Source organism: Drosophila virilis, unplaced genomic scaffold, assembly GCF_030788295.1.
Source record: "Drosophila virilis strain 15010-1051.87 unplaced genomic scaffold, Dvir_AGI_RSII-ME tig00000015, whole genome shotgun sequence".
In the NCBI taxonomy this organism is placed as follows: domain Eukaryota; kingdom Metazoa; phylum Arthropoda; class Insecta; order Diptera; family Drosophilidae; genus Drosophila; species Drosophila virilis.
The window spans coordinates 24,733-52,555 of record NW_027212785.1 but is presented as its reverse complement, the minus strand read 5'-3'; the positions used below and the strand labels follow the sequence as shown (position 1 = coordinate 52,555).

General features: G+C 38.7%; 2 protein-coding genes across 9 annotated transcripts; one reads left to right on the top strand and one right to left on the bottom strand.

Annotated features, from left to right (window-relative positions):
* On the top strand, positions 1-2,130 carry LOC6626468 (inorganic pyrophosphatase-like). Its single transcript, XM_002050334.3, is given in 7 exon segments — positions 1-232; positions 683-710; positions 712-796; positions 868-1,260; positions 1,336-1,490; positions 1,547-1,656; positions 1,934-2,130. Coding segments are annotated over 7 exon segments (1,020 nt in total). The 5' UTR covers positions 1-15; the 3' UTR covers positions 1,966-2,130.
* On the bottom strand, positions 1,828-27,755 carry LOC116649765 (ion transport peptide-like). 8 transcript variants are annotated; one of them, XM_032434123.2, is made up of 4 exons: positions 19,580-19,679; positions 17,220-17,533; positions 5,674-5,891; positions 5,110-5,272 (listed from the first exon to the last, which is right to left on the bottom strand). In XM_032434123.2, the coding sequence occupies exons 2-4, from the start codon at positions 17,238-17,240 to the stop codon at positions 5,125-5,127; spliced, it is 387 nt and encodes a 128-aa protein (XP_032290014.1). In that variant the 5' UTR covers positions 17,241-17,533; positions 19,580-19,679; the 3' UTR covers positions 5,110-5,124. The 8 variants fall into 8 exon arrangements, 7 of the variants coding, with proteins under 7 accessions (XP_032289996.1, XP_032289955.1, XP_032289978.1 ...); XM_070210745.1 differs by having other exon boundaries at positions 19,403-19,675; XM_032434105.2 differs by lacking the exons at positions 5,110-5,272; positions 17,220-17,533; positions 19,580-19,679 and adding exons at positions 1,828-3,005; positions 9,563-10,038.
* Between the last annotated feature and the right edge of the window lie 68 nt (positions 27,756-27,823).

Below are 27,823 nucleotides of genomic sequence, written 5' to 3'. Positions count from 1 at the left end.
CACTAGCTAAGCAGAATGTTCGCAGAAATTACAAGGAGTTCATATATTGCTTTCTCACGTGTACTAGGTAGGCGTTCATTCCGGCCAATTTGTGCAGTGTCAGAAGTAACATTTAGCCGCAGTTATAGGCAATTACATATCCAGAGTCTACGGAAAACAAACTTAAAAATGCCGCTGTACGAAACAATTGCAAAAGGCGCCATAAACTCGCCCAACTACAGCCTATATTTCAGTAAGTATGCAAAAAGGAGCGCAAAAATGCCGCTCCTTAGGTAATTAAGCCCAAATAAAATAAAAACATAGCAGCCAACTATTGAAATAAACAATTATGCAACAAGTTGCTGTTAATTAAAAGAAAGAAAAAAACAAAAAAAAACGCTGCTTTTATCAGCAATTCGCGCGCGGCCGGCGCAAGCTTTGCCGGTGACACCGGACAAGGTGAATCGGTTGATGCCGAACGACCTGTGGACTTTAAAATTTAATGGAATTTTGATTATAAAACGGATATAGCATATCTTAATTTGAGTCATAAATTCAATATCCAGCTGCTGTTTGAAGAACTTGTCAACAGCGTGGCTACCTTTGCGCTCGCTGTTTTAATTAATCAAGCGTTTGCGTGCTCAGTTTTTCGGACGCAAATAAATTACAACTGCTAATTGCTATTTGAATATTATTGCTGTAGAAAACAACTGCGGCAATGTCATTTCACCCAGACATTCCATTGTACGCCAACGAGGAGAAGACCATCTACAACATGGTCGTCGAGGTGCCACGTTGGACGAACGCCAAAATGGAGGTAAATAGCATAATTATCGATAGATAATTTTGATAAACATTCGAATGGCGTGTTTTGAAATGCAATTTTAGATTAGCCTGAAGACGCCCTTGAATCCCATTAAGCAGGACATCAAGAAGGGTAAATTGCGTTTTGTGGCCAATTGTTTTCCCCACAAGGGCTACATCTGGAACTATGGCGCCCTGCCACAGACCTGGGAGAATCCCAATCACATTGAACCTTCCACTGGCTGCAAGGGCGACAATGATCCCATTGACGTTATCGAGATCGGGTATCGTGTGGCCAAACGCGGCGATGTGCAGGTCAAGGTGCTGGGCGCCATCGCGCTCATCGATGAGGGCGAAACGGACTGGAAAATCATTGCAATCAATGTTAACGATCCGCTGGCCTCAAAGGTCAACGATGTTTCCGATGTAGATCAATATTTTCCGGGTCTGCTGCGTGCCACCGTCGAGTGGTTCAAGGTACTTCCTCATCGGACTTACATTCTATATATATTTATTTTCTTTTATTAATGCTATGCCTTCAATTTGGCCTAGATTTACAAAATACCCGATGGCAAGCCAGAGAATCAGTTTGCGTTTAATGGAGATGCCAAGAGCGCAGACTTTGCCACCTCCATCATTGCGGAGACGCACAAGTTCTGGCAAACCCTGATCAATCAGTCCAATGTGGGCACGCCGGAAATAGCTTGGTTTGTTTATATTTATCATATAACATAATATCATATCAAACTAATTGCATTTCTAGCCAAAATATAACCAATCGCCATTCGGAATTCGTAATTGGCAAAGAAGAGGCTGCCAAAATACTCGATGAAGCCCCAGATGGCGGCGAGGTCGAGGAAGTGGTCGACACAGGTAAGGTTTACTATGTTCCCGCTAAGCTTTAATACACGCCAAATCAAACACAGCACAAAATTGGATTCCAAATTCCAATTCTGCATGCTATACTAACCCAAAGACAAATCAAATCGACACAAACCAAAACCAAATGTCCTGCTGTAAATATTGCTTTAGATCTATGCACACTTTTGTAATTGGCTTTGCTTGTTTATTGTTTATTTATTGTTAAATGTAATTGTTAATAAATATTGTGTAATTTGTAAACAAATCTCTTCTATCTATTGTCTTACAGTCGACACTTGGCATTTCATACATCTCAAGTGAACCGCACGCGCGACTGGAATAGATTGCCCAAGATTTTCAATTGAATTCCAACACACTCGATGTAAAACTTGAAAAAAGAAAAACAACTCACATTTAAAAAATGAATAAAGCTCTAATGCAAGCCCAAAGTGCGGGCAAAAATTGGTACAACTTCTTCACTTGAAATATACAGTTTTTATTTATATTTTACGACTAGATCCAAAACAAGTTTAAATTAATTAGGGTACATATAATGTAATATCGAAATATGCTGTGTGGTAATTATGTGTGTGTTTTGTGGATTTCTTCGCGCAATGCAATTAGAATTAGAACGTAAACGTAACAAATTAACTTAATTGCTTAAAGGATAGGCAAAAAATTTACAAAATATCATATATGTAAGGTATTTGTATGTGTAGCAAAAAAAAAAAAACAAATTATTTATCTTTATATACATCAGACATTTTTTCGTTTCCATTTCTTTTGTTTGCTTTGTCCTTTGCTTGAACCAAAAAAAAAAAAATAATAAAAATAAAAGAAGATACATAATTCTGGCGTGATACATATACATATATATATATATAAAGAGAGTTGAATAACTAAACTTAAATCGGGGCTCCCTAAAGCGAAAACAATTGTACAAAACCTTCTAAGCAAGAAGAAAAACAGACATGAAGAAATGTTACACTGTCATATATATATATATATATTTACTTGAGTATGTTTATTATTTAGTATTATTATGCATTATATATTCATTATGTTCATTTTCACTTAAGAGTAATTCGCGTATTTTCGGTGATTAATTTAACTCGTGTGCTTGTTCTCTTGTATTTGTCGGTAGTACGTGTGTGTGTGTGTGAAAGAGAGTATATAATATATGTAGGGATAACTCGTATTATGCGTTTAGCTATGGCTCTATGCCGCCTTCAAGTCAAGCCCGTCCGTCCGTTTACTTGCGTCCCAGGGTATCGCGCCATTCGTTGTACTTGTCCATTTCCTCGTGCAGCTGCAGCGCCTCGACGCAGGCATTGAAGAACGGCGATCCGAAGCAGTCTTGCCTGTTTTATGGAATTGCAAAGAAATCCAAGCATTACAATATGATCAGTAAAAGTGCGAAGGGGTTTTTATTTGAGGCGCCCCGCCCCGCTCACACAGTGTGGAGCCAAAAGACAAAAAATCTGTTTTGTTTGTGCCCGTTCAAAAAACATTGTTGGCCGCTCGTCCATGGTGAAAAATTCAAAATGGCAATTGCACTTGACAAAACAAATGGCAAAAATCAAAAACGTAAAAATATATATACATATATAAAAAAAAATTAGAAATTTCAAACTGAAAACGTACCACAAAATAAAAACGGTAAGCGCGCGTTTTTAGTCGCGCCGGAAACGCGCCAAGCATCTACGTCAGCTGCTGCACTTGTTGCGAACGCTCTCTGCTCTCGCGCTCTTTGCCTTTTCGCTCTCACGTTGTGCGCTCTCTTTTTGCGCTCTCCCTGGTCAGTGTCGCATTCTAATTTCATTTATCACAATTTTGGATGCCCTCAAATAGCCAGCGATTGTTTTGTTCATTATTTAACATAAATATTAATAATTTTTTTTTCTTCTTTTTTTTTTTTTTTTTTTCAACTACATTTCGAATGCAGTTTTGTTTTTTCTGTTCGCTTTTGCGTGTTTTTACCAAAGGTTTTTTTGTTTTGTTTGTGTTTTGCACAAATTGCGTTATAGGCTTAAATATTTTTATGTATTCGTGGATATATAATTTTTCTTTTTTTTTTTTGTTTTCTTTTCTTTTTGCCAACAAATTTTACGCTAATTATGTTTTAAAACTTTACAAAATAGCACAAAAATCTAATACATTTGCAAAATACTTTCGGTCTTGTGTGTGCGTGTGTTTGTGTGTGTGTGGTGTGTGTGTGTGTTTGTGTCTGTGAATAGCTTTTGTTTTTTTTCTCTTTTTTCAGTATTTTTATCCTTTTTTTGTCTGCCCTTTGATGTAAATGCTGCTTGGAATACGCGATATATTTTTGTTTTATAGTTTTTTTTTTATGTTTTGTTTTCTTCTTCTTTTTTTTTTTTTTTTAAATACAATAAAAAATAATAATTATACATTAAATAAGTATAAAAAACAATGGATCTTTTATTTTACATACATAACGCAATAATAAACAAGCTAAGAATACTTAGAAATAAATACTTCTTCGGCTACGGGGTACGCTGTCATGGTACTGAGAGGTAGACCCCCACCTCCCTGATACCGTACTTTCGCCCGTTTTTCCCCCCTTGCGTGCGTGTGTGTGCTTGCTCACTCGCACTCGTTCCCGTACATACATACATATACCCCTGCCCCCCGCGGCCCCCCCACATATGTTCCCGTGTCCCTCACTTACAACAAACGCATAACGTTTCAATAAATTAATTAAAATAATTCGTTTTTTAAAAAACACATATAGTAAAAACTGTAAGGCATACAGTAATAAATAAGTACGAATTAAATTTGGGCGTTAAACATTTAATTTGTTGTTCTGCTTGTTGTTGTTGTCGTTGTTGTTGTTGTTATTGTTATAGTTGTTCTTGCTGCTGTTTCTGTTGTTGTGATTGTGTGGTTCAAGTTCCGAGCCGAGCCGAGCCGAACCGAACCGAAACGAAACGAAACGAACCGAAACGAACCATATGCGAACTGGAATCTCTTGAACTTGTTCTTCCATTTCGTTGTGTGTATCGCGTGAGTGTGTGTGCCTGTGTGCGTGTCGCTGCGTGTGGCTGCGTGTGTAACTGCGGATAGGTGGATGTCTGTGTCTGTGTGCGTGTGCGTGTGCGTGTGCGTGTGCGTGCGTGTGAGTGGCTTCTGGTGGTATTCGGTGGTGGTTCTAACCAACCACTTCGAGTTATGTAACCGGCGCCATGTTGAATGATATGGGCGAGCCATTTACTACTTTTATAAAATGTTGTAAATTTGTTATTTCTTCTGTTGGTGTTAAAAGCACTTTAACGCATTCGCCAAACCATTTGGAATCAAAGCAGTCTTTCCTAAAATGCACACAGAAAGAAAACAAACAAACGTACAAATCAAATAATACAAAATCAAGAAAGTTTCAAATAAATCATATCAAATCAAATCAAATCGAAGCACACAAGTTAACAAATTAGAAATTAAGTAGAAAATCAATGTATAAGACATCTAATATTTATAGACAACGGGCTTGTGAAAGGGATAGGGCGAGCCATTGATAACTTTTAGATAATGCTGCAGCTGTACAATCTCTTCATCATCGATGAGCAGCACTTTAAGGCATTCTCCGAAGGTTTGATGGGCGAAACAATTGGCCCTGCAGCAAATAGACAGAAAGAAGATACAGCTAGCATAGATTGATAGACAGATAGATAGATAGATAGATAGATGGATAGATAGTTGGAGAGAATGTACAAGAGAAAACTAGAAAACAGCTAGATACATAGATTTGTTTTTATAAATATAATAGTTTCCTGTGTTTTTTTTTTTGTTTTGGTATAACTATGTCAGGGTCATATTTTTTAAGAAAAGTATTCTTGTTTTTTTTTTTTTGCGATTTGGCGCCTTGAATTGCTTTCAAATTGTTGTTGGACCCTGTCGTTGAGGTTAAGGAAGAGTGGATAGGAAATGTAGGAATAGGGTATCTCAATTGCTAGACGAATTTGCTTGGATTTGGTTAGTCAGTGGGCGTTGGCTTAGCTGATCGCAAACACTTACTTGCATAGTCGATGTATACTCGTCTCACGGAACAATTGGTAACAGTCCTCACAGATGCGATCCAGGCGAAAGAACATCGTCTTGTTGAAGATGCCCTTGCATTCCAGATCAAAGAAATTGCTGCGCTTCGATAAATTGTGATTGTGTGGCAACGCTGTGAATATGGGTATCAAGACAAGAAACAGCACCACCGAGATCTTTATGTTGCGGGAACACATCTGCAAAAAAGAAAACAAAACAAAACAAATCAAAAATTTATAATTAACAAACACACGAGTTTAAATATAAGAATAAAAGAAATCTCTGGTTTTTTATTTTTTTTATTTCTACACTTAAACTAGATTTCGTAGTCGCTGCAACCTGAAGTTGAACTCTGCCAGCGCTATACTTACCTCTGATCTGATAATGCTCAAGTAGCCGAGTACCGGAAATAGTTTAAAAAATAGCACAATTTACTGTCTGGCCCGGCTATTAATAGCCCGTGTCGTACACTTAAGTTCTGCTTTGTTTAGCGTGCGGCAGCTAACCGCTTACTGGGTAAATGGATATGGGCCAAGCTGAACCTTGAAACCGCAAAAGGGGCCCGTGGACTGGCAGGCGGGGCCACGACGCTTTGGACGTCGGCCATGGGTAATCAAAGCGAAAGGGGGGGGAGAGTGCGAGTACTTGTAGATCGTAATCGTAGAACCAGAGGCAACTATAAATAGAGCCTGTCTGCAACTGCAAAGTGTGGTGCTAAAAATAAAATGAATTTCGTGTTGAATCTTGCTTATATCTGTTGCCCATCTGCATTCGGCGTCTGCATAAAGGTGTCCACACACACACACACACACGCTCTCTCTCTCTCTATAAATAAAAACGCGCAATTTCAATGTTTATTGCATTATTTGCAAATCTGTCGACTTGGCTAATTTACGAGTCCAACTGGGCTCAAAGGCGAGCCGCAGTCCAACAACAAATTGCATGGTCACACCTAAGCACACACACACACACATACGCACACACATATGCATATAAATAAATGCTGCTTGTGTTCGCCATCAGACAGGCCCCCAAAAAAATATAAATTAAATTAAATTAATAACAATTGTCGCTGCATTTGCATATTTTTATCAATTGCATGGCCCGCTTCAATTTCAATTACGTTCGGCGTCGACATACATTCCACATTCCAAGCTATTGAATAATTTAATTAAAATTGTAAATTTTTCCATTGCGCTTTCGTTTTTGCATGTGCGCCAATTGGTTTTTGCTTTAAGCCCAAAAAAAAAAAAAAACGACAACAACAACACAAAATAACTGAAAATGCGGCGTGTGTGAAAATTTCGCGTGCTTGTCAGCTTACGTGTGTCTGTGTGTGCATGTGGGTGTGTGTGTGTGTGTGTGTTTGTTGAAAATGAATTAAAATTCAAAGCAGACACAGCGTCGCTATTTGGCATAACAACAAAAACATGTGAACAATTTGTTGAAATATTTCATCGAATTTTCGTCTTTGGCTTCTTTATGAGCATTTTCTATATGCTCTCCTCCTCGCTCTCTCTCTCTCTCTCTCCTCTCTCTCTCTCTCTGTGTGTGTGTTTATTGACATTGATTTTTTATTGGCTTGTTGATGCCTTCAATTAAGTTGAGCGCATTTTTGTTGTTGTCGCATTTGATTTATGGCCAAATGTCTATGGCTAGCTGCAAAGTAGAAAAGTTCATCAATCAGTTTTGCCAAATGTTCTGCCGTATGCTGTTGCCATTAAAATCGAGCTCAGTGCGCAACTCAACAGTTGGCCAAAAAAAAAAAAGTTAGTTATAGTATATTATAGTATATATTATTTTTGGGCTTATTTAGATGTAGTATAATTAGCAGCTGCCGCACGACACGTGAGTGCCATTAAAATACTAAATAAAATACGGGCACATAAATAATTGACGTAACATTGCAGAGTGTTGGAAAAAAGTGCAAGTTTTCAATGATGGCGCCACTTCGTTTTCGTTTAATGGTCTACGGCCAGGCTTTACACTTAACATTGCCGTCGAGGAGTGTTAACAGCAGCTGGCGCTGTCTCGCGTTACCCACACGACGACCTCTGCTTGCGCTAATTGGATTCGAATTGCACGATTTATGGGCATCAAGCGGAGAGTTCGAGAACGAGTTCGAGTTCGATGCATTTATTTTTAACACTTTGGGCCGGCCGCATAAATTGCATAATCGATACGGGCATAAAGTAACAGCCCGTAACAGAGCAACAGCTGTAGCTGTAGCTTTAGCTCTAACAGCAGCTGTTAGCTGTAAATGTGTGCGTGTTGCCGATGGCGTCATCGTTGTCCACCAAACAGGAGCCAACGAACGGGAACGGGAACGGGAACCGATTGGCCATATATAGAGAACGATCGATGGATCGATCGATCGATTTATCGTCATCGTCATCGCTGGCAATTTGTTTGCATTGTGCTTTGATTAGCTGCCAATTGATTTTATTTGTCGGCCTGCCGCTTTGTATCAATTTAAATAACTGTCTGTCATACATACAAGTAGACGCATTATAAAACAAAAACTGATCGCCAATACACAAATATATATTTATATATATATATATATATATATAACTGAATCATTGGCGCGAGTCGCGCACGCCACGCAATTCGCCATGCTCCATGCTCAAGTCCATTTGCCAGATTGTAAACTATTCAACTTTGATTTTGTGTGTGTAGAAGCTGCCGCCTGCTGCCAGGCGACATTGAATGAAGTCATGAGCCAAAAATAATGACAAACAGCAATTATAACGAATTTTGTATTCTTTTGTGCGCAATAGTTTTAAGAATTTCATGCCCCTCTCACCTCTTCCCGCTGGGTGAGACGGTGGCATTTATATTAGAGATAAACATTTAAGCAAATATCCACCTGTCTGTGTGTGTGGGCCTTATCGGGGCGCCTAAATTTGGCCTGGAATGCGCCCTGTTATCGCCGCAATTAACTGTTATTATATGGATTTTTTACTGTGAATTGACAATGAGTGACAATGAAATGCCTGAAAAACAAGCGCGTGCATTGTACATGCAGGTTGCATCAATACTTATACATTTTTATATTTGTGGCAGGTGCCACAACTTAACGCTTGGCTACGCAAGCGTGCTACGACATTTGTTGCCATTAACTGTTAAGCTAGCCAGACAATTGTGCTGTTAATTGTGCTGTTAATTTGCATTTACATTTAGCCAATTACAGCGCAATGAGTTCTGTTAAAAGTTTGCTGTTAAGCTTATCCTTATGCTGTTAAAGACTGAAAGAGCTGCTACTGGAATATCTAAGAAACAAATACAGCCAAGGCACGCAAACATTTAATGTTTGCGAGCAACAGTTAAAACAACCCACCCAAGTTGTTAAAACAGCTCTCGAGACTGCATGGTACCATGGCCACAACAAAAACGAAAAACAAAAAAAAACATAAACACAGAGACATGGCGAGACTGCTTGGTACCAAATAAACTGGCACAGCGAATTGTTGGCAGTTGCAAGCTGTTGTTGTTGCTGTTGCTGTTGTTGCTGTTGTTGCTGCTGCTGCTGCTGCTGTTGGCCGTTGCGCCTGCGGTAAACGGTGCTGTTAATTGACTAGACATGCGGCATTTGCATTTCGCTGCAACTGGACACCGCTTGTAGCAGGCGCATTTTAATATGCAATTTAATATGCATTAAGTTCTGTTTGGCATCAAATTAATAGCTCAGCTCAGCAGCAGCAGCAGCAGCAGCCGTAGCAGCAGCTCATTTGCAAAATGGCGGCAGGTGGTGTCGGCGTCTGTTTGTGAATGTTGCGCGCTCGTTTAACAGCGCTAGGAATAGGATGAGCATGCATATGTATGTTAACTGTGTGTGTGAGTGTGTGCGTGTATTAATTTCGCTCACTTTGGCTGCTGCCTGCTGCTTTTGATGCGTTTTTCTATGGCTTCCAGCTGCGCTGACGTCGCCGTCGCCGTCGCTGTGACGTTCAAGCTGCATGACGCGCATCAATTGGCTGCTGAATTGCTGTTGTTGTTGTTGATCTCTCTGGATTGATCGTGTGCCTCGTGCGCGTATTGTATCCAATTAGTATTTATTAAGATTAATAGTTGCACGTTTCGTAATAGATCGTAAAAAAATATATATATCTCTGGCAACACACAACTATTTCACTCTCTCTTCCTCTCTCTCTCTCCCACTCCTCTGTGTGTGTGTGTGTGTGTGTTTGAGTATTTTATCAAGTTGTTTGCTTTTTCACTTGTTTTCTTCGTTTTTTGGTCGCTTTCGTCAATGTTTAAACAGTGTTGAAAATCATGTGCAAACAACAGCTAACAGCAACCTGTGTATTATTATTATTGTACACATAACAATAAGAGCGAGCAGTGTTAGCAAATGCCAAACAAAACACCCGCGCGAGCAATCCACTTTGTTGGCAACAAAAATAAAACTGAAGATCGCAAAACTGTTGAGGTTGCCAGACAACAACTGCTGCTGTTGCTGCTGCTGCCGCTGCTGCTGGTGTTGTCTTTTTCTTATCAGCACACACACACACACACACACACACACACAGACGTGCACACATTTGTGAGAGGCAGCGACGACAGCGAGTCTGGCGCTGTTGAGAAGGCAAACGCAGCCAACCGCACCGAACCGAAGCCAACCCGCCAGCCAACTTAAGCATGCAACTGTCTGTGTGTGTGTGTGATCGCACACACACTTACACAGACTCATTATAAATGCAGCGTGGAACAGCGAGGCGTATACGTGATATGCATTATAAAATAAAACACTGGACGCTTATCATTCGAGCCAAATCAAGCCGAAAGCCGTTAAGAAACGACCACGTTTATCTTCTTATTATTATAAGCGTTTTATTTTATTATTTTTTATATTTTGTTTTTGGAATTGTGTCCTGCTTGATCTTTGCCTGGCGGCGAAAACGTTGACGTTTACCGCATATGAATATGCATTTACGTGCCGCAAAAACTAGTTGAGAATTTTTGCTTGTTGCTGTAAATTGTTTTGCCCCAGAGAAAGACTTTGCGCACAAATTGAATAACTGTGTTTTCTTGTTCTATTTATCATCTGATATCGATTTCATTTTTAGATATTCTAAACTATATTTAAAATTAAATTATTCGTATGGGCCAATTTCAGCTTTTAGTTAACAATTTTAAACTATTTTCAAGTTGAAAGAAGAAAATGTAAGATTAATTTCTTGCTTTCTTAAGCCGTAAGCCTCATAGAATGAATACTGAATTCTGATATTTTTAAGAATATATCTAAATACGCAAGGAATTCTTAGTCTTAGCTTAAACTTTCAATCAAATATGAATTTTAGCTGGTCTCTTAGTTTAATTGCAGCTTTGAGACAAGCTACAAATAACGCAACTGTACAATTGCTAATTGTTCCAGTTTTATACACATTGCGCATACGCCGCGTTTGACTTTGAACTGGCATGATAATAGATCTAATAGATGGGCTGATTTTAGATTCGATTGGTAAGAGTCGAGCGAGGCATTCACTGGCCAGCCGAGTCCGGCGTCAGTTACAGCTTTGCCAGCCAGTTAGGCGACCGTTCGACACACACACACACACACACACACACACACGGCAGACACACACACAGACATACACAGTCAATGTATTTTATTTTTTTGCTATATACGACAATTGGCATTTTATTAGTTTAATTGAAAGCAAAACAATTTAGCATGCATGGAGAACCGAAAAACTGGTTTTGACTCGTTTTTCAAATGCCCCGTAAAAAAAAATAAAAATAAAATAAAAACAGACGAATGCGAAATGGAATGAATACAAATACGTATACGAAATACAAGTTTCGAGTAGTTTGCAGCGCAGAGAAGCGTGTCACAGGTTTCACTGTACCACAGCAAATGCATATACATTGATATACATACAAATATACATATTGATACCAATATATATATGTATATATATATAAATTAAACAAGTCCATTGAGGAAATTATTTGCGTGAGTATTTCGGGCTGCGGCCGCTGATTGTGCCAATTTTCATTATTGCTGCTGTTTGCTCAAAGCTCGCATAAATCACATAATTAAGCTTTAGCGATCGTTTATATTGATATTGAATTTTGTGCATTTGAATTGAAATTCATAAATTTTCGAACCGCACTCGTTAAGCATTAAGGCCCTCTATATAGGCCCATTAGGCGTACAGCTGTTAACTCAACAGTAAGGAATTTATTTTTGGGCATACGGAATAAGACGTAAGCTGATTAAGTGGCCAGGTGATGACAGCGATATCGAAATGCAAAATCAATGCAAATTATATGGCGATGGCAAACAAGGAGCTCAGATTAAGAGTCTGTTAAGCCGCAGATTTCTTTTAACATAACATAACAGAGGATCTCTGTTCGGGTGCCTGTTAAGCTGCACATTTATCCTAACATACTGTAAAGCAGCAGATGATCTCTGATTGAGTGGCTGTTAAGCTGCACAATTAGCTTAACATAACAGAGGATCTCTGTTTGCGTGGCTGTTCACATGCTGTAAATGTTCAGTTAACAGTGCTGTCATTTGTACGACACTGTTAATTGGAATTCTTTAAAGTGTTATTATTAAATTGATTTCTTCTGGCAACTTACAACACTGCCCCACAAAAACCATTCACACAAAAAACAAACACACACACACACACACACACACCCACACAAGTTGGCTTGCAATCAAAAATGGCGACCTATATTTTAAATAGCAAATAGAAAATGCCACAAATGCTCGATATCAATTTATTTAAGCACACACACATGTGTGTGTGTGTGTTTAACATTTGTATTGCTTGTACATGCTGTCAGGCAACGGAAACGGGAAGTGAGTCACGGCTACAAAGTGCACACACACACACACACACACACGTTCGCCAAAGCAATTATAATAAACGGCCATTGAACGTGTGAACCAGAAGAATTAACAAGAAACAAACAAATAATGCGTCAAATGCACAAGATTTGTGTGTACTCTAAGAATGCGAGAAATGCCAAACACACACACACACACACACACACACGCACACACACACACAATTAAAATCAATTCACATTTCGATTGAATGCAATAAAAAGATTCATGAGAATTTTTGTTTTACTTTAAATATACATATTTTTTTGTGCTTGGCTTGCAGCTAAAGTCTTTGGCCCCATTAGGTGTTGTGTGTGTGTGTGTGTAAAAGCGTGGACGAGATAATGATCTGATAATATGATAACGTGATAATGTATTTTTTAAATAAATACACATATATATAAATATATGTGCATATGTGAGCAGAGCTTGACTTACAAAGGCCTGAATTCAGCTGCGATTAAAGACAAAGTGATCTTAAGCTTAGAAAACAAATGAATTTATTTAGACAACAATCAATTTATTATAATTGATTATTTTTTATATAGTTATAGTTATGGGTATTAGATTAACTACAACCGATTCCTTGTGGAATAGCAATATAGCATACTTTTGGGCTGTTGGCCTGCTTTTTTTAATAGCTGGAGTTGTTCGTCATCAGAGCTTTTACTGTACTTCAATCCAGTTCTCTCGTAGTTGGATCTAAAGTATATTTTGTGCTTGAAAGCATTCGGAAATAAATCAACAAACATTTCAACATTTTTGAAAGCTCTATCATTCGTTTCAATATTAGGTAATTACAGGGTATCTGTTATAGGGAAATTCCCATTTTCCAGCAGTTCTGCAAAAGGAATTGTCTTACACTTCTTCTGGCTGGTTATATTCAATGCATACGTCAAGTATATCAATATTCAGCTTATTACAGGGTATTAATTACGCAAAGCAGAAACGTTTTACTTATACTTCTTTTGCCATAGTTTTGTATACCCTTCGACTAGCTCTTTTGGACTGCTCTACTCAAAATATTCAACTCCTACGTTAAGCATATCAAGAGCCAGTTAATTACAGGGTATCAGCAGTAATTCAGTGTATTTGCTACGGCCAAGGACGGAAGAAATGTGTGACGCCGGAGCGTCAAGTGCGGCTATAAAAGGCCAAAACTTGCACCGTTCAAGAGGGGAGGGGGGGGCTCGCGGTGTCGCGCCGTGTTTGACGTCAACTAAAGTTGGAAAAATTATAAAAAAAAAAAGAAACGGCAAAACTGCAAAACTGCAAACTGCAAACTAGTTTGCCAGCCGATTACATGACATAAAATCAATCATTAACATTTGTAAATTGTGTGCGACTTATTTGGTAACCCGTCGTCGTTGTTGTTGTTGTTGTTGTTGCTGGCTAAGACTAGAGAGGGGGGGGAGAGACAGGCCACAGCTTGTTGACGTTGTTCAGTTGGATTTATAATGGCAAAAGTAACAATTAATAATTTATGCCCCGAACCCATTGAAATAGTTTGAAAAAGGGTAAAATGGCTGCTGATATAATCAAGTCCAACTGCAAGTCGAGCATTTCCGCTTGGCGAAACAAGAACAAGAACAGAATATATAATTGCATTTTCTCAATCTAAGCTAAAAATCGATTCTCAGTTTTGTTCAAATAAACCAATCTTGAACCTCTGCTATATTAAAGAGAGATTAAAAGTATTTCACTTTTAAGGTGTAAATAGATTCTCAGTTTTGTTCAGATAAACCAAACTTGAACTGTAATTTCTGGCATATCAAAGACGGCTTAGAACTATTTAACTATTTAACTATATTTGCGCAGGTAGAGCTTAACGCTTTAGTATATTCAACTCTTGTATGCCCTATTAAAGCTCTGCAAGTTACAAAAAGATCGGACAATGAGTACCGAGTTTTAGAAGCAGAATGAATATGGCATATCTCTAGATGGATAGATGGGCTGGCCGTTTGAGTCTAGGGTATTTGCTAGTCGGGCACTGTCGAATAGAGCACTCTGTGCAGTTATTGTTGCCGTTTTCGGTTTCGCCTGTGACAGGCCCCCCTTTTTGACTGTTTTAATGGCACTTTTGTCAATTGATTGTTAATATTTTTTATGGGCTCATATTACAACATTTCATTTGCCAGCCTGACATAAGAACGCGTTCAGCTTTTACGACGCACAGCAGCAGCAGCAGCAATAATAACAATAAAAAATAAAAATAAAAATCAGTTAATTGCTTCATTGGCAGCATAAATACGTATGGCTGGCTATAGATATAGTTGATATAGTTGATATATGGCCATTAAAGGCCAATTTAATGCGCAGACACACACACACACACGCCATAAAAATAATGTTGCTGGCAATGGCAGAAAAGCAGAAAAGCAGAAAATAGATATATAGAAAAATTTATAGCAAAAATAAGAAACTGTTGCATCAGCCAATTTGAAAATGATTTGATCTGGCCATGATAACAATTAAATAATTATTACACAGCGAGAAATTGAGTTAAAATAGCCTCGAACTCTGTGTTTGGCTTAATCCAAGATCAAGAAGTCTTAAAAGAAGTAAAACCTGAATTATTCTAGAATCTTATTTAAGAAAAATCACTTCTCGCAGCAAATATCTTATGCATAATTATGCTAAATTAGAGAATTAATTACACAGCGCGAAAAGTGGATGTGCTTAAATTAAGCTCAAATAGGCTCGAGCTCTGAGTTTGGCTTAATCGAAGATCAAGATGTCTTAAAAGAAGTAAAACCTGAATTATTCTAGAATCTAATTTAAGAAAATTCACTTCTTGCAGCAAATATCTTTTTTATAATTATGCCAAATTAGAGAATTAAATAAGAATTAAGGCGCTTGAATCAAGCATTGTTGAACTTGATTTAAGCATATTTGCCAACGCCACAAAGTTAGTTACTTTTTCTCGCTGTGTAGCCATGCGCCCAGACATTGAGTCACGGATATGTGCGTCAGATTATAAAGATAAGTACTGAGCAGATAAGCCCAGAGCTAATTGAAACTGACTAAACGAAGTGTCAAGTGCGAAGAGCATGTGAGCTTATAATATTATACTTAGTTATAGAGAGCCATAAAATGGGCTGTTGCCAATGCCAAATCAAATCGAATATGTAAAATCATTTCGCTGTGCGCATTATCGGGGCATTGAACTGTAAAATAAGTCTGTCAGAGGCTGCAGCTGGCAGATGTTCTATATGGTATATATGGAGTAGGTATATATATATATATATATAGGATGCGAGTACTTATAATAATATGGAAAACATATGCATATTGTCTTTTGATATATGGCATGTTTCTTCTTCTTGCTGGCGATTTTCAATTGGCAACATCAAAGCGTGCCAGTCGCATTTGTATCTGTGTATCTGTGTATCTTTGTATCTTTTTCTGCCACACATTAACCTCAGAGTGCGGCCGCTGCTAACCATCAGAGTCCACTTGATTGCCGTCGGCTTTTTGAAGCGCCTGCCACAACTTCATTATCGTGTTGCAAACACACACACACACACACACACACACACACACACATACATATAAGCAGCCTGTGGAGGATCATTTGAGTGCGGCACAATTGCTTTTCAATTAGGCTAAGGCGACGGAGAAGGCGGCGCGTGCCTTCACAAGAATCCGGCTAAACGAAGCAAGATTTATCGCCGAATTCAATTAGGGTTGGGTTCTCTGGTATAAAATACAAAAAAAAAAAAAAAGGAATCCAAGCCCGGCGACGTGCAAGGTCAGTCGCAGTTACAGGAAGAAAAAAATAAATAAAATGCAGATAACATTTGCTTGCGAGCTGCTTATTTGCGCAAGTCTTAAACAATTCTTAGAACAAGGTGTGTCAGATCAAAATGCCACGCTTTAGCCATATATAAAAGTTATATATATTTCACAGGAAGCAGAAAAGTGCATTGCTTGAATCATAGGAAAAGCAATTTAAGTAAGAAATAGTTTATTACAAAATATAAATATCTTTCAAAGGAAAAAAACCAACCACAAGCAAATATATGAAAACCTATTTATCAACATGAAGCGAAGCCAAACAACAAGGTTGCGGGTTCAAACCCTAGATTCTAGTGCCTGCAAGTTGTAGCCCAACAGTGGAAGATAGCTTGATCTTATCTCGATAATCTCTCGCGAAAGTTATCGATAACCGCGGATCGATTGTTCGATAACCAATGAAGTAAATCGAACCCGTAGAACGATAAAGAGTTTAAAAACGCAAAAAGTAACTCTGCGGAAATTGCGCAAAAGTATCTTTCATCAATTGGTTTGATTCATGCGCACTTTAATTTGAGCATTTGCCGCAGTTCAATAACAATTTCAATCAGCCGCAACATCATCAACAGCAGCATCAGCATCAGCTTGCAACATCATCATTACGTTGGCCTTTTCAAGTTCATTAACATGTGCCCCAGGCACACAGCGAGACCAAAGATCGAGTTGTGGAGCCTTCAATGAAAATCTCTTGTTGCTCTTTCACGCGCTGAACTTGAAAAAAAAGTGCATTTTTTATACTTATGTATAAAGTTCTGGGATGCAGAATAATTCTTGGAACAGCATGTTGTGCAAATTAAACAAGTAATTCATTTAACCCCCCTCCCATACCATATTGAACCCCATCCACCCCCCTCAGACAACTCCCACAAGCACGTTTGATACTCACATTTAGTGACAGCTTCTTCATGGTTTTTAGTGACAGCTTCGATTTGATGTTAATTTTTTTTCTGCTTTTTCTGTTGTTGTTAAACTAACAATAAAATGTTTGTAAATTTGTTTGGCTGTTAATTAGTTGCTTTAAGTACTTGTGTTTGCTGTTTATTTAAGTACTTGTAACACAGTTTGTTCCTTTTTTTTTTACCGTTTGTGGTTTGATTTATTATTTTCGTTTCGTTAAGTTTTGTTTTTTTTTTTTGTTTTTTGTATTGTTTTAAGTTGACTTGCCGCAGCTTTTGTTTGTTTGGGATCTTATAAGTTTTTCTAAAAATAAATATTATGGCCATTATTATTATTATCAGATTTGCGGTTGCTGTTGTTGTGATCGCCCGATCGTCTGACAGCTGTCAAACTGATTAATCACAAATCGTTTGCATTTACATTTACAGTTGCCTATTTTTTTTTTTTTACAGCTTTTTAGCTAATAACAGTGCAAATCATTAATCAAAATGTTATCGGCAGCTTTCGCTGTTAGTTAACTGTGAGAGTTTGTGCAATTGTGAATGCGCTCTGCCCTTCCAATGCGCATTCCAAATACGCATTGCTGGAATTTGTTATGCTCGTATGATCGCTGTCATTTATTATTATTAATGTGCGTGCGTGTGTGTGTGTGCAGCACTGCCTGCGCTCTGTGCTGGCATAGTGTGCGTAAACGTCGACGTCAACGCCATTGATTAAAATCATTTATATGCATTGAGCGCTTTAACGGCTGGACTGCAGCCGCCGCCGCCGCCGTCGCAGCAGCAGCAAGAGCACGGAAAGAGAGCGCGAGGGCTGGCTGGGCGCATGCACATGGCTGCTTTTGCTGCTTGCTCTTTGCTGCTGCTGCTGCTGCTGCTGCTGCTGCGACTGTTGTTGTTGTTGTTGTTGGTTATTGCTGATGTTGATTTATTTAGCCGGTCCGATCGCTTCGCTCGCTGCATTTAAAATGTCGGAAGTGTTTGTGTGCAAAAAATAAATACAAATGCAAGTGTGCGTGTGTGTGTATGTGTGTGTATGTGTTGTGTGCTTAAGCATAATATATATATTTCCTGTTGCAAGCGCGCATTTGTGTGGCAACAACAACAACGCGAATGGAACGCGCATATTGGCAAAACGCGCCAACAATTTTGATTTCTAGGAAACGCGCTCCGGATAAAAAAAAAAATAAAATAAAAATAATAAACTGAATGCCCGTCCATTCTCGCGTTGTCCCTATGCCCGGCCCGGCTTGCCTGTTCCCTTTTACCAGTCGCCGCTTTTTTCACGCACCAATAAGAACTTATGACATCATCGCCCAATAAAATATCAACGAAAGTTGTCTTCCCTGTGTGTGTGTGTTGGTGTGTGTGTGTGTGTGTGTGTGTGTGTGTGTTGGTGTTGTTGGCGCACCCTCTCATGGCAACAGAGCCAAAAAGAAAAGAAATAATGTCAAAAATGTACAACAACAGCGACAGCGACAGCGGCCGCACAGGGAAACGTGGCTCAAAGATGCAGCGTCAGCGTCGTCTGTGTGGCCTGTGTGCGGCAAGGTGGCAGCATAATGCGAAAAACAACAAGAAAAAAAAATGAAAAAACAAAAGAAACGAAAACAACAACAACGACAATTTGTGCCGGTCGGCATTGATTTGGTTATGGATATCGATGAGAGATGACGACACAACTGACAAGATGCTCGAGGCGCAGGCGCAAGGGCCGTGGCACAGCAGGTAGTCCCCTTTTAAATACAGCACACACACACACACACACACACAGGCAGAGAGAGAGAGCGCGACCTGCGCGCACAGATTAAAACGTCGCGATAAGCAGCAATTGGTATTTTGGTATTTTGTTAAATTCGAATTTGGTATTTTTGTTCAGTTACAGTTAAAGAGCCTGTTTATCCCAGTTTAACATTTCATAATGCAACAACAGCAACAGCAACAACAACAACAACAAGAGCAATCATGATAATAATAATAATAATCGTAACAATAATTATTCGCGCGGTACTTTTCCACCATTCACGCAAGACATCAACTTTATTTTGGTTTATTTTATGACTTAATTTTGTTTTTTTAATATTTCGTTAATTGCGGCCCAAAAGTTGAACCTGCATCGAGCTGTGTTTTGTTTTGTTATTTAACGTAACAATTTTTCAAATGTTTATTTCACCTTTTTTTTTAAGACTCTTTTAAATTGCACGTGTTTTTTATTAATTAATAACAATTTTGTTTTGTTTTATTTTTTTTTTTTTATTTTTGCACTAAATATGTTAAAAATTTGAAGTGACACTTGTTTGCTTGCACTTGTTGCCTTTCGTTGTAATACGTGTATTGGCTGCGTGCTTACATGATCTTTGAAAACAGAAAAATATCTCGATATCTATGCTACAAGTTGTCTCTCGGAAAACGACCTGCTCGCCACGCTGTTCAGATTGAAACTGTTGCACTCGGCAATCCGGTTTTGTTTTTTATACTAAACTTGTGAGAAACTCTGAGAGCGACCCTCTTACCTCTGCAACATTGTTTGGCTGCTGAATGTTGACTGTTGTCTGTTGGCTGTTGTGTGTGTGTTTGCCTGCATGTTAACTTAACACGAATGCCTTATTGATTTTCTGCGCCTCTTGGGCACATGTTGCGCGCGCGCGCTTCTGTGCAAAAGGTTGCAGCCGAATGTTGCTGAGTCAACAGTGTGCTGTTAACGCGCTGTTAAGTGCTCTTTCTCTGTGACTCACGCTCTCGCCCGCTCTTCGCTTTGTGATGTGTGCGTGTTTTCTTAATTCTCTTCGGACCACTTGTTGCTGCCGGCATAAGGTGCAACTGTAACTGTTGCCTTCTCGCTCGCTGAGGATCTGTTCTGTTCCCCCAGGTATCTGACGTAATTAATTGCTAATCGATGCAATAATTGCAACATATAATTGCCACAAAACTACAAACTGTGCGTTCTATTGTTATACCCTATAAATCAAAACATGCTGAGGGTTAGCTTATTTTGAATGTGCTAACACAACTATAATGTTTGGGAAAATTGTTGTCAAATTCCTTTAAACTAATGTACATTTGAAACTAACATTGCATACTATTAGGCTGTTATGTGCCTGGAATGTTCTCTCAGTTTACAGGGTATCCATGCAATCTAGCACACGCTCCGCTGCTGACACATGACAATCTAATTGGGAATGTGAGGGAAATTTTGTAAAACAATTGAAACTCTCCAATGGAAAGTGCCAATGGAATAGTTCAGGTTCCCAATTGCATTTAGTAACCGGAAAAGCTGCATGCAAAGTTCACAAAATTAAAAATAACTCACAATCGTGTTGTGAGTGGGCACTGTGTTAATTTCCATTTAATTGGGCATATAATAAGCAGCCAAAAATAGCAGATCGCCCTCTCGTGTCCCGCCCCCCTTCAAGCAGAGAATTGTATACTAAAGCGAGCAGCAGGTGGGCGTGTTTGAATCGTCATGCGAATATAAAAAATATATATATAAAAATAATATATGCCGCATGTTTACGATTACGTTCCAGCAATTAAACTAATTAAATCATCATTCGATATAATTATTGTGAATAAGCCAACCGAGGGCAATTAATGCATGAGTTAAGATTAGTTTATTGGCTAGCTTCAATCGATTGATTTATTACTCATTCGAGAGAGGAGACTCTATGACGTCCATACACTCCAATTATGGCATTATAATTTCCAGTTTGCCCAAATACATATTTATATTGTTCGCAGAAAAGTGGAAAAAAGAGAAACACAAGTCCAAAGTTTCCTAGAATTTCGAAAAATTAATCAAATTCAAGTAGGAAAACTTCGCTGGAATATTCTCATTTGTACCTAAAAAAAAAGTCCCGAATAAAAGCTAGAGAAACAGACTGAAATTAAATCAGGTTCTTAAGGCAATTTTCGCTGGAATGTTCTCATTTGTACCTAAAAAGTCCTAACTGAAAGCTAGCTTTAAAATAGGACAGTTTCGCTGGAATATTCTTATGTGTACCTAAAAAAGTCCCAAATATGAGCTAGCTTTTAAATAGGACATTTTTCACTGGGATAATCTCATGTGTACCTAAAAAAGTCCCAAATAAAAGCTAGAGGAACAGACTGAAATTGAATCAGGCTCTTAAATAGGAAATTTTTGCTGGGATATTCTCAGGTGTACCTAAAAAAGCCCCGAATAAAAGCTAGAAGAACAGACTGACATTGAATCAATTTTAATTCCTTGGCAAAAATAGCTAAATCAAAAGAAAAAACACAAAATTACGGTAAAATCGAATTTAAAAAAAAGTTCTCATGCTCATAAATTGAATACGCACACAGACACAGACGCGCATTACTTGCAAAACGGAACCGGAAATTACGGTAAACAACACTTTTGCGTCTGCGTGCGTGTGTGCTCGAATGTGTGCGTGTGTGTGTATGTGTATGTGTGTGTTGCGGCAAAGAAGCCGAAAAATTCGTTATTGAAATGAAATGAAACCAAATATATGCCAGCTCACGGGCATAACCCGTACAAAAACCCGTACGTACGCTCAACAAACAATTGACCTTGTAACCATTTCTTTACAACAGCAACAAAACCCCCAAAAATGTTTAAATTTGTAAATAAGCGACTGGGAAAGTGGACACAGCGTTGGGGCGAGGGGTGGGAATGGGATATCAATGTTATTAACCTCAAACTGGGCCACACAAACGGCAAACAAACAAAAGTTGAACTTGCGAAGCGAATGGAAATGCAAAAACGCCGCAAAAAGGGTGAGATAAAAGTTAATAAACTGACAAACAAATATGCAAATATGCACAACAAACAGGCGAAGATCGAATTCGAAGTCGAATTCGAAGGGTCGCTTACCTTAGGCGCTTGTTTCGGGTTCGATGCGAGTTTCTCTGCTGCTGCTGCTGCTGCTGCTGCTGCTCTTTGGCTTGTGGCAAAGTTTTGTTGCATACAAATTTGGTCGAGTTTTTTGTTTGTTTTGTTTTTGGTTTTGTTTTTTTTTTTTTTAGCTAGTTGTTATCTTTGCTCTGTTTTAAACTTGACGCTGGGGCGTTTCTCTGGCGCTTGAGTTTATCGCCATTTTGTGTGGATTTTTGTTAGATCTTTGTGTGCGTTGCGTTGATACGGCCTAGGCGGCATAGATGGGCGTGGCCAGGCGAAATGACACAGCACAAAAAAGCAACACGAACAACTTGCGCCGTTTCTCTGGCTGATTTGGTTCTTTCACGTTTTCGTTTTCGTTTTCGATTTGGGTTTTTTCTTTTTCTTTTTATTTTTGTTTGGTATTTTTGTTCCACACGCGATCACTCTCACTGCTGTTGCTGCTCTCCTCTCTCGGTGCGTGGCAGAACTGACGATAATCACCAGAGGCGGCAATCACAATCGTTATCGTTCACAATGATGCCGACGCGCAATGAATGAATGTAAATTGTTGTTTGTTTGTTTGTTTGACGTGCGGTTTCTGCTGCTGCTGCTGCCGCCGCTGCTGCGATTGCGAAGCTGATCTACACACACACGCACGCAAAGAAGGAGAAACACTGGGTTAACTTGCTCTCTCTCACACACCCTGGCTGTGTGACTGTGTGTAACATTCGCACGCAATGCGAGTGGTTGGCGCGTTTAGTGACATTCAGTGCCAGGGCATCGAAATTGCTTTACATATGCACGCACGCACACACACACACACACACGAACACATAGACACAGATGAACACTCACAGGCAAACATACGTACATATGCATATGTATCTTTGTAAATATATTTCCACATAATTGATACGCGGCGTATATCGAAGCTGTCGCCCCTGGACAAGGGCCGCACAATTCTCACGTTGTCACTGATAATTCACAATTGACTCTGTACCACATGCAGTTGTAGTTGTACACACGCATACATACATACATATGTATATTCAAATATATATATAATAATATACATACAGTATGTCAATAAAGTGTTTTTACTAACAAAAAAAAACTAATTTTTTGGGTTTAGTTGAAAATAAATGTACCTAAAAGTGAGAATTTTTTTTCAATTATAATTTATTTCGATTCTATATTTCTCCTAGAACTTAATGGCAAAAAGAATTGTTAAATAACATTACCCAAACATTTTATAAAATTAAAAAACTAAAAACATTCACATTTTATGCTGTCAATAAAGTGTTTTTACAGCTACGGTAAATTGTTTTGCCGTTCTCTTTTGGGTGATCCCGTTAGATTTGGGCCCATGCGTTTTGGCTTCTCTTGTGTCTTCGACTTTTCTTGTCATTTTCTATTGCAATTTATAACGTTTTGCTTTAATTTTATGAAAAATAAAATGCCAGGAAAAAGAACAACTTTTGAAGTCGCTCAGCTGGTGTATTATAACCATCAGATGGGACGTCAAGTCTCGGAACTGGCTGATATGTTTAATTTATCAAAAGCAACGATATACAACATATTAAACAGAGCCAATAAGGAAGATAGGCTAGAGGCAAAGCCAGTATGTGGTCGACCCTGCAAAATTTCTGACAGAGATAAGCGAAAAATTCTGAGAAAAATTGAGAAAAATCCACAAATTTCGCTTAGGGATATTGCTCAGGAGTTCAAGGAAGAAAGTGGTGTTGATGTGTCACATGAAACTGTCCGAAAATTACTGAATTCCAATGACTACACATCACGAGTTGCCAGGAAAAAACCTCTACTATCGGCGGCGAATATTTTGAAGCGGCTATCGTTCGCTCAAGTCCATGTAAATAGTTCGAACGATTTTTGGAGTAACGTCATATTCTGTGACGAAAGCAAGATGATGCTATTCTACAACGATGGGCCATCCAGAGTCTGGAGAAAGCCACTAACAGCGTTGGAAAACCGCAATATTATTCCAACCGTTAAATTCGGAAAACTATCAGTGATGGTGTGGGGGTGTATTTCGAGCAAGGGTGTAGGAGATTTGACCTTCATTGAGAATACCATGGATGCTAGACAATATCTGAGCATTTTACAGACACATCTCGTCAGTAGTGCACAGAAATTTGGATTCTATGAGGACAATAAGCCAATTTTTAAATTTTACCAGGACAATGACCCGAAGCATAAAGCTCATATGGTAAGAGTTTGGCTGTTGTACAACTGTGGAAAGGTGTTAGACACTCCACCACAAAGTCCAGATATGAATCCAATAGAAAATGTGTGGTCATATTTGAAAAAAAAAGTCGCAAAGCGGAGTCCAAAATCAAAAACTGATTTAAAAGCTGCTGTACTGGAAGAATGGCAGAAGATTCCAGAAACATACATACAAAACCTTATTGTTTCAATGAAACGGCGATTGCAGGCTGTATGTGACGCTAATGGCAGCCACACAAAGTATTAAAAAAAAATATTCCTGTTTTTTTAACATTGTTATTTAGTAATAAAGTTTCGTGTAAAAACACTTTATTGACAGCATAAAATTTGAATGTTTTTAGTTTTTTAATTTTATAAAATGTTTGGGTAATGTTATTTAACAATTCTTTTTGCCATTAAGTTCTAGGAAAAATATAGAATCGAAATAAATTAGAATTGAAAAAAAATTCTCACTTTTAGGTACATTTATTTTCAACTAAACCCAAAAAATTAGTTTTTTTTCGTTAGTCAAAACACTTTATTGACATACTGTATATGCACATATATTTTTAAGTAGCCAAAGTATATCTGCAATGGACGCAAAAACAAATACCTTTGTTGGCTTATATAGAAATGGGTATATACATATGTATGTATACCTATATCTAGCTATATGCCAAGGCGACGCGCCATATCGAAAAAAAAAGCAAAAAAACACTACAAAATTCTCATTTTTCTTATATTTTTTTATGTCGAAAGCAAAATTGTCAAGCCACATGAGCAACGAAAGCAGACTAAATGCAAAAAATGAATTGACAAAATGTTGGACTGGCTGTGGGGGACTGAGCAGCGAGCACTGAGCACTGAGCACTGGAACACGGACGATCGTGCGGATATACACACACACATACACACTTACAGGCGCACATACATGCAAGCATATGCGGCAATGTTGCCCGAGTTGAGTGTCTGTCTGCGGCCCCAATACAACGCCGCCCCCCTTTTAAGCTCACTGATAACTGCGTGCGTGTGTGTGTGTGCCCAACTTTGGTCAATGCATTGGCACAGAGGCATGGCAACACTGGCCAGTCAGAGGCTGCCAACTAAAGCAGTGAACGAGTCTGGAGCGAGTCCCCCTTCAAGCTACGCCACTGCTTAAGTCACACACACACAAATGCACGAATTGAAATTGAAATTGAAGCATGTAACTGTAATTCACTCGACTCACCAAAATAAAACGCGTCACGAGCATAAATGAGCAAGGAAATGTTTAGTGTGACCATGCACGACTATGAGATGCCACTTACAATGTGAAATCTTATAAACTAATTTTAAAAATCTACCATAATAAACGATATTAACATATGCAATAACTGGAACTTTTAATTAGGTAATTTTATGGTGCAGCATATTTTCAGCTAGTTGAGGAGCGTAAAGAGAATTTTTTAGTATATTTAAAAGAATGCTTTGTAAAATATTACACTCGTATAAATCGAAATTTTCTAATTCCCAAAAGTAGGCTTTATATTGAACATTTCGACTAGATTTGAAGAGTTTTTGAACTACCTAAAGGGGTGTATATCCCTAGCGATATTATAGCTTTAACTTTTCCTAGCAGCTATGTAGGGTATACAGAAGTTGGGCTGCTGTTAGTGTAAGAAGTGTCTTTCCAGGCGTTCTTGCAGCGCCGCCACCTTCAGTTGACGACGCCGTGGCTTGTCGCGAAGCATGTAAAAGCGTGTAAAATAAAATATATGTTAAAAAAAATTAAAAAAAAAAAAAAATAGTTTGAGCTGCGTCGCATATTATTGCCCATTTCCGTTTTTGGGGCGGCAACGCGACAGCCCCGGACTTAAATATAACCGTAACCAAAGCCATCTAGCTATATATACATACATATAAATTAAACGCCTGTTTACAATTAGATTTACGCTAGCGCTTTGCCCTGCGGTTCGTATATTTTGTTAGTAATACATGTAAATCATCTATGGTGGGCACCTCACCTCACCTGTGTGTGTGTGTGTGTGTGTGTGCACATCACGTATACGTCAGCGTGTCAACAAACTTGTAATGTAGCACAAGTATGATTCAATAAACCGAGATACGGTCAGACGTGTTGTCTGAGCTTCTGTCAATCGGACGCCGATTGCAGAATGTTGCAATACTTGAGAGGCGTATAAAATTATAAGAAATATGAATATATCTATATCTATTTCTATAAGCATTGAGATATTAGCATAATCCCGTTGCATTTACAAGAAATCTTCAATTAACGATTGAATTGATTACGCAATTGGCTAACCGAATGCAACACTTGCTATTGCACGTGCCCCCCTTCCTCCGCTTCCCCCCTTGCAGTTGCATGGATTGCGGTAGGGCGGCTGTGCGTCCACGCTGACAGTTAATTGGCCGTATTTTCTTGAGATATATGGACAGACGTTGACTAAATGAGCGTCGCACACGCAAATTATAAATACTTAGCAGGCACAAAGTAAGAAAATGCCAAACACAAACTCAAGAGAGTGAGAGAGAGAGAGAGAGAGAGAGAGTGGGCAGCGACAGACCCCAGCAAAGGTCGCCAGGCACTAAAGTATCTGTATCTAAATTCGTGACTCTGTCTCGTGATGGGCACTTAAGCCAACAAACCAGATTAAACTGCTGCCATTTAAGAAAGCCAGATTCTTATTTTAGTGGGCAGCCGATGCGATCTTTCACTGCACTAAAAAATATGGCAAAGCTTAAATTAATAAATAAAATTTAGTATATCCTAACATTAGCTGTCTACTCTGGCCACACTATTTCGAGCCAAGCTTTCCATTGTGAACTGCCGTTATGCACACATTGTACTTGCACACTCTAACTATTTCCATTTCCATTTTCCACTTCCATTTGCATTTTCATTTCGATTGCAATTATAGATCGGCTTGTTGGCATTTGAATCAAACCCGTTTTTGGTGCATGCTGCAAATGGAAACTGCGCGTCTAAAAATAGCTGGGCTTAGCTCAAAGATTACCCAAGTGCCGATCGCATATTATTATACCCTAGCCCAGTGTGCATGCGCAGAAAGGGTATAATAGTTCCTCCTGTTTTAGGAACTGGCCAGACTTGAATTTATAAACTAGCTCTTGCCAGTGCACGAAAAGATCAACTTTATTGCAAAACATCGATTAATCGCCTCGTTTCTATGACATCGATAAGTATCGATATATATCGAAAGTGCATTCTTAAAGCTAGAGCTTTGATTATTTGATAACGGACGTCTAGTATTTTAACAACAACAGCGTATCTTCTAATCGGGCATACCCGAATCGAGCACTCTTAGTTGTTTTTCAAATGTGGTTTACAGATCTGATTCGCACTCACCATTTTGTAAGCCTTTGACTGGGTTTATTTTTCTTTTAACTGACTGCTGTCTGTGGCCAAAACTCCGCCGGGTTCTGCAAACTGTGCCAAAATGTTTGCGAAACTTCTGGCCCAGCCGCTTATATAGTCCCCTTTACAAGCCAACAGTG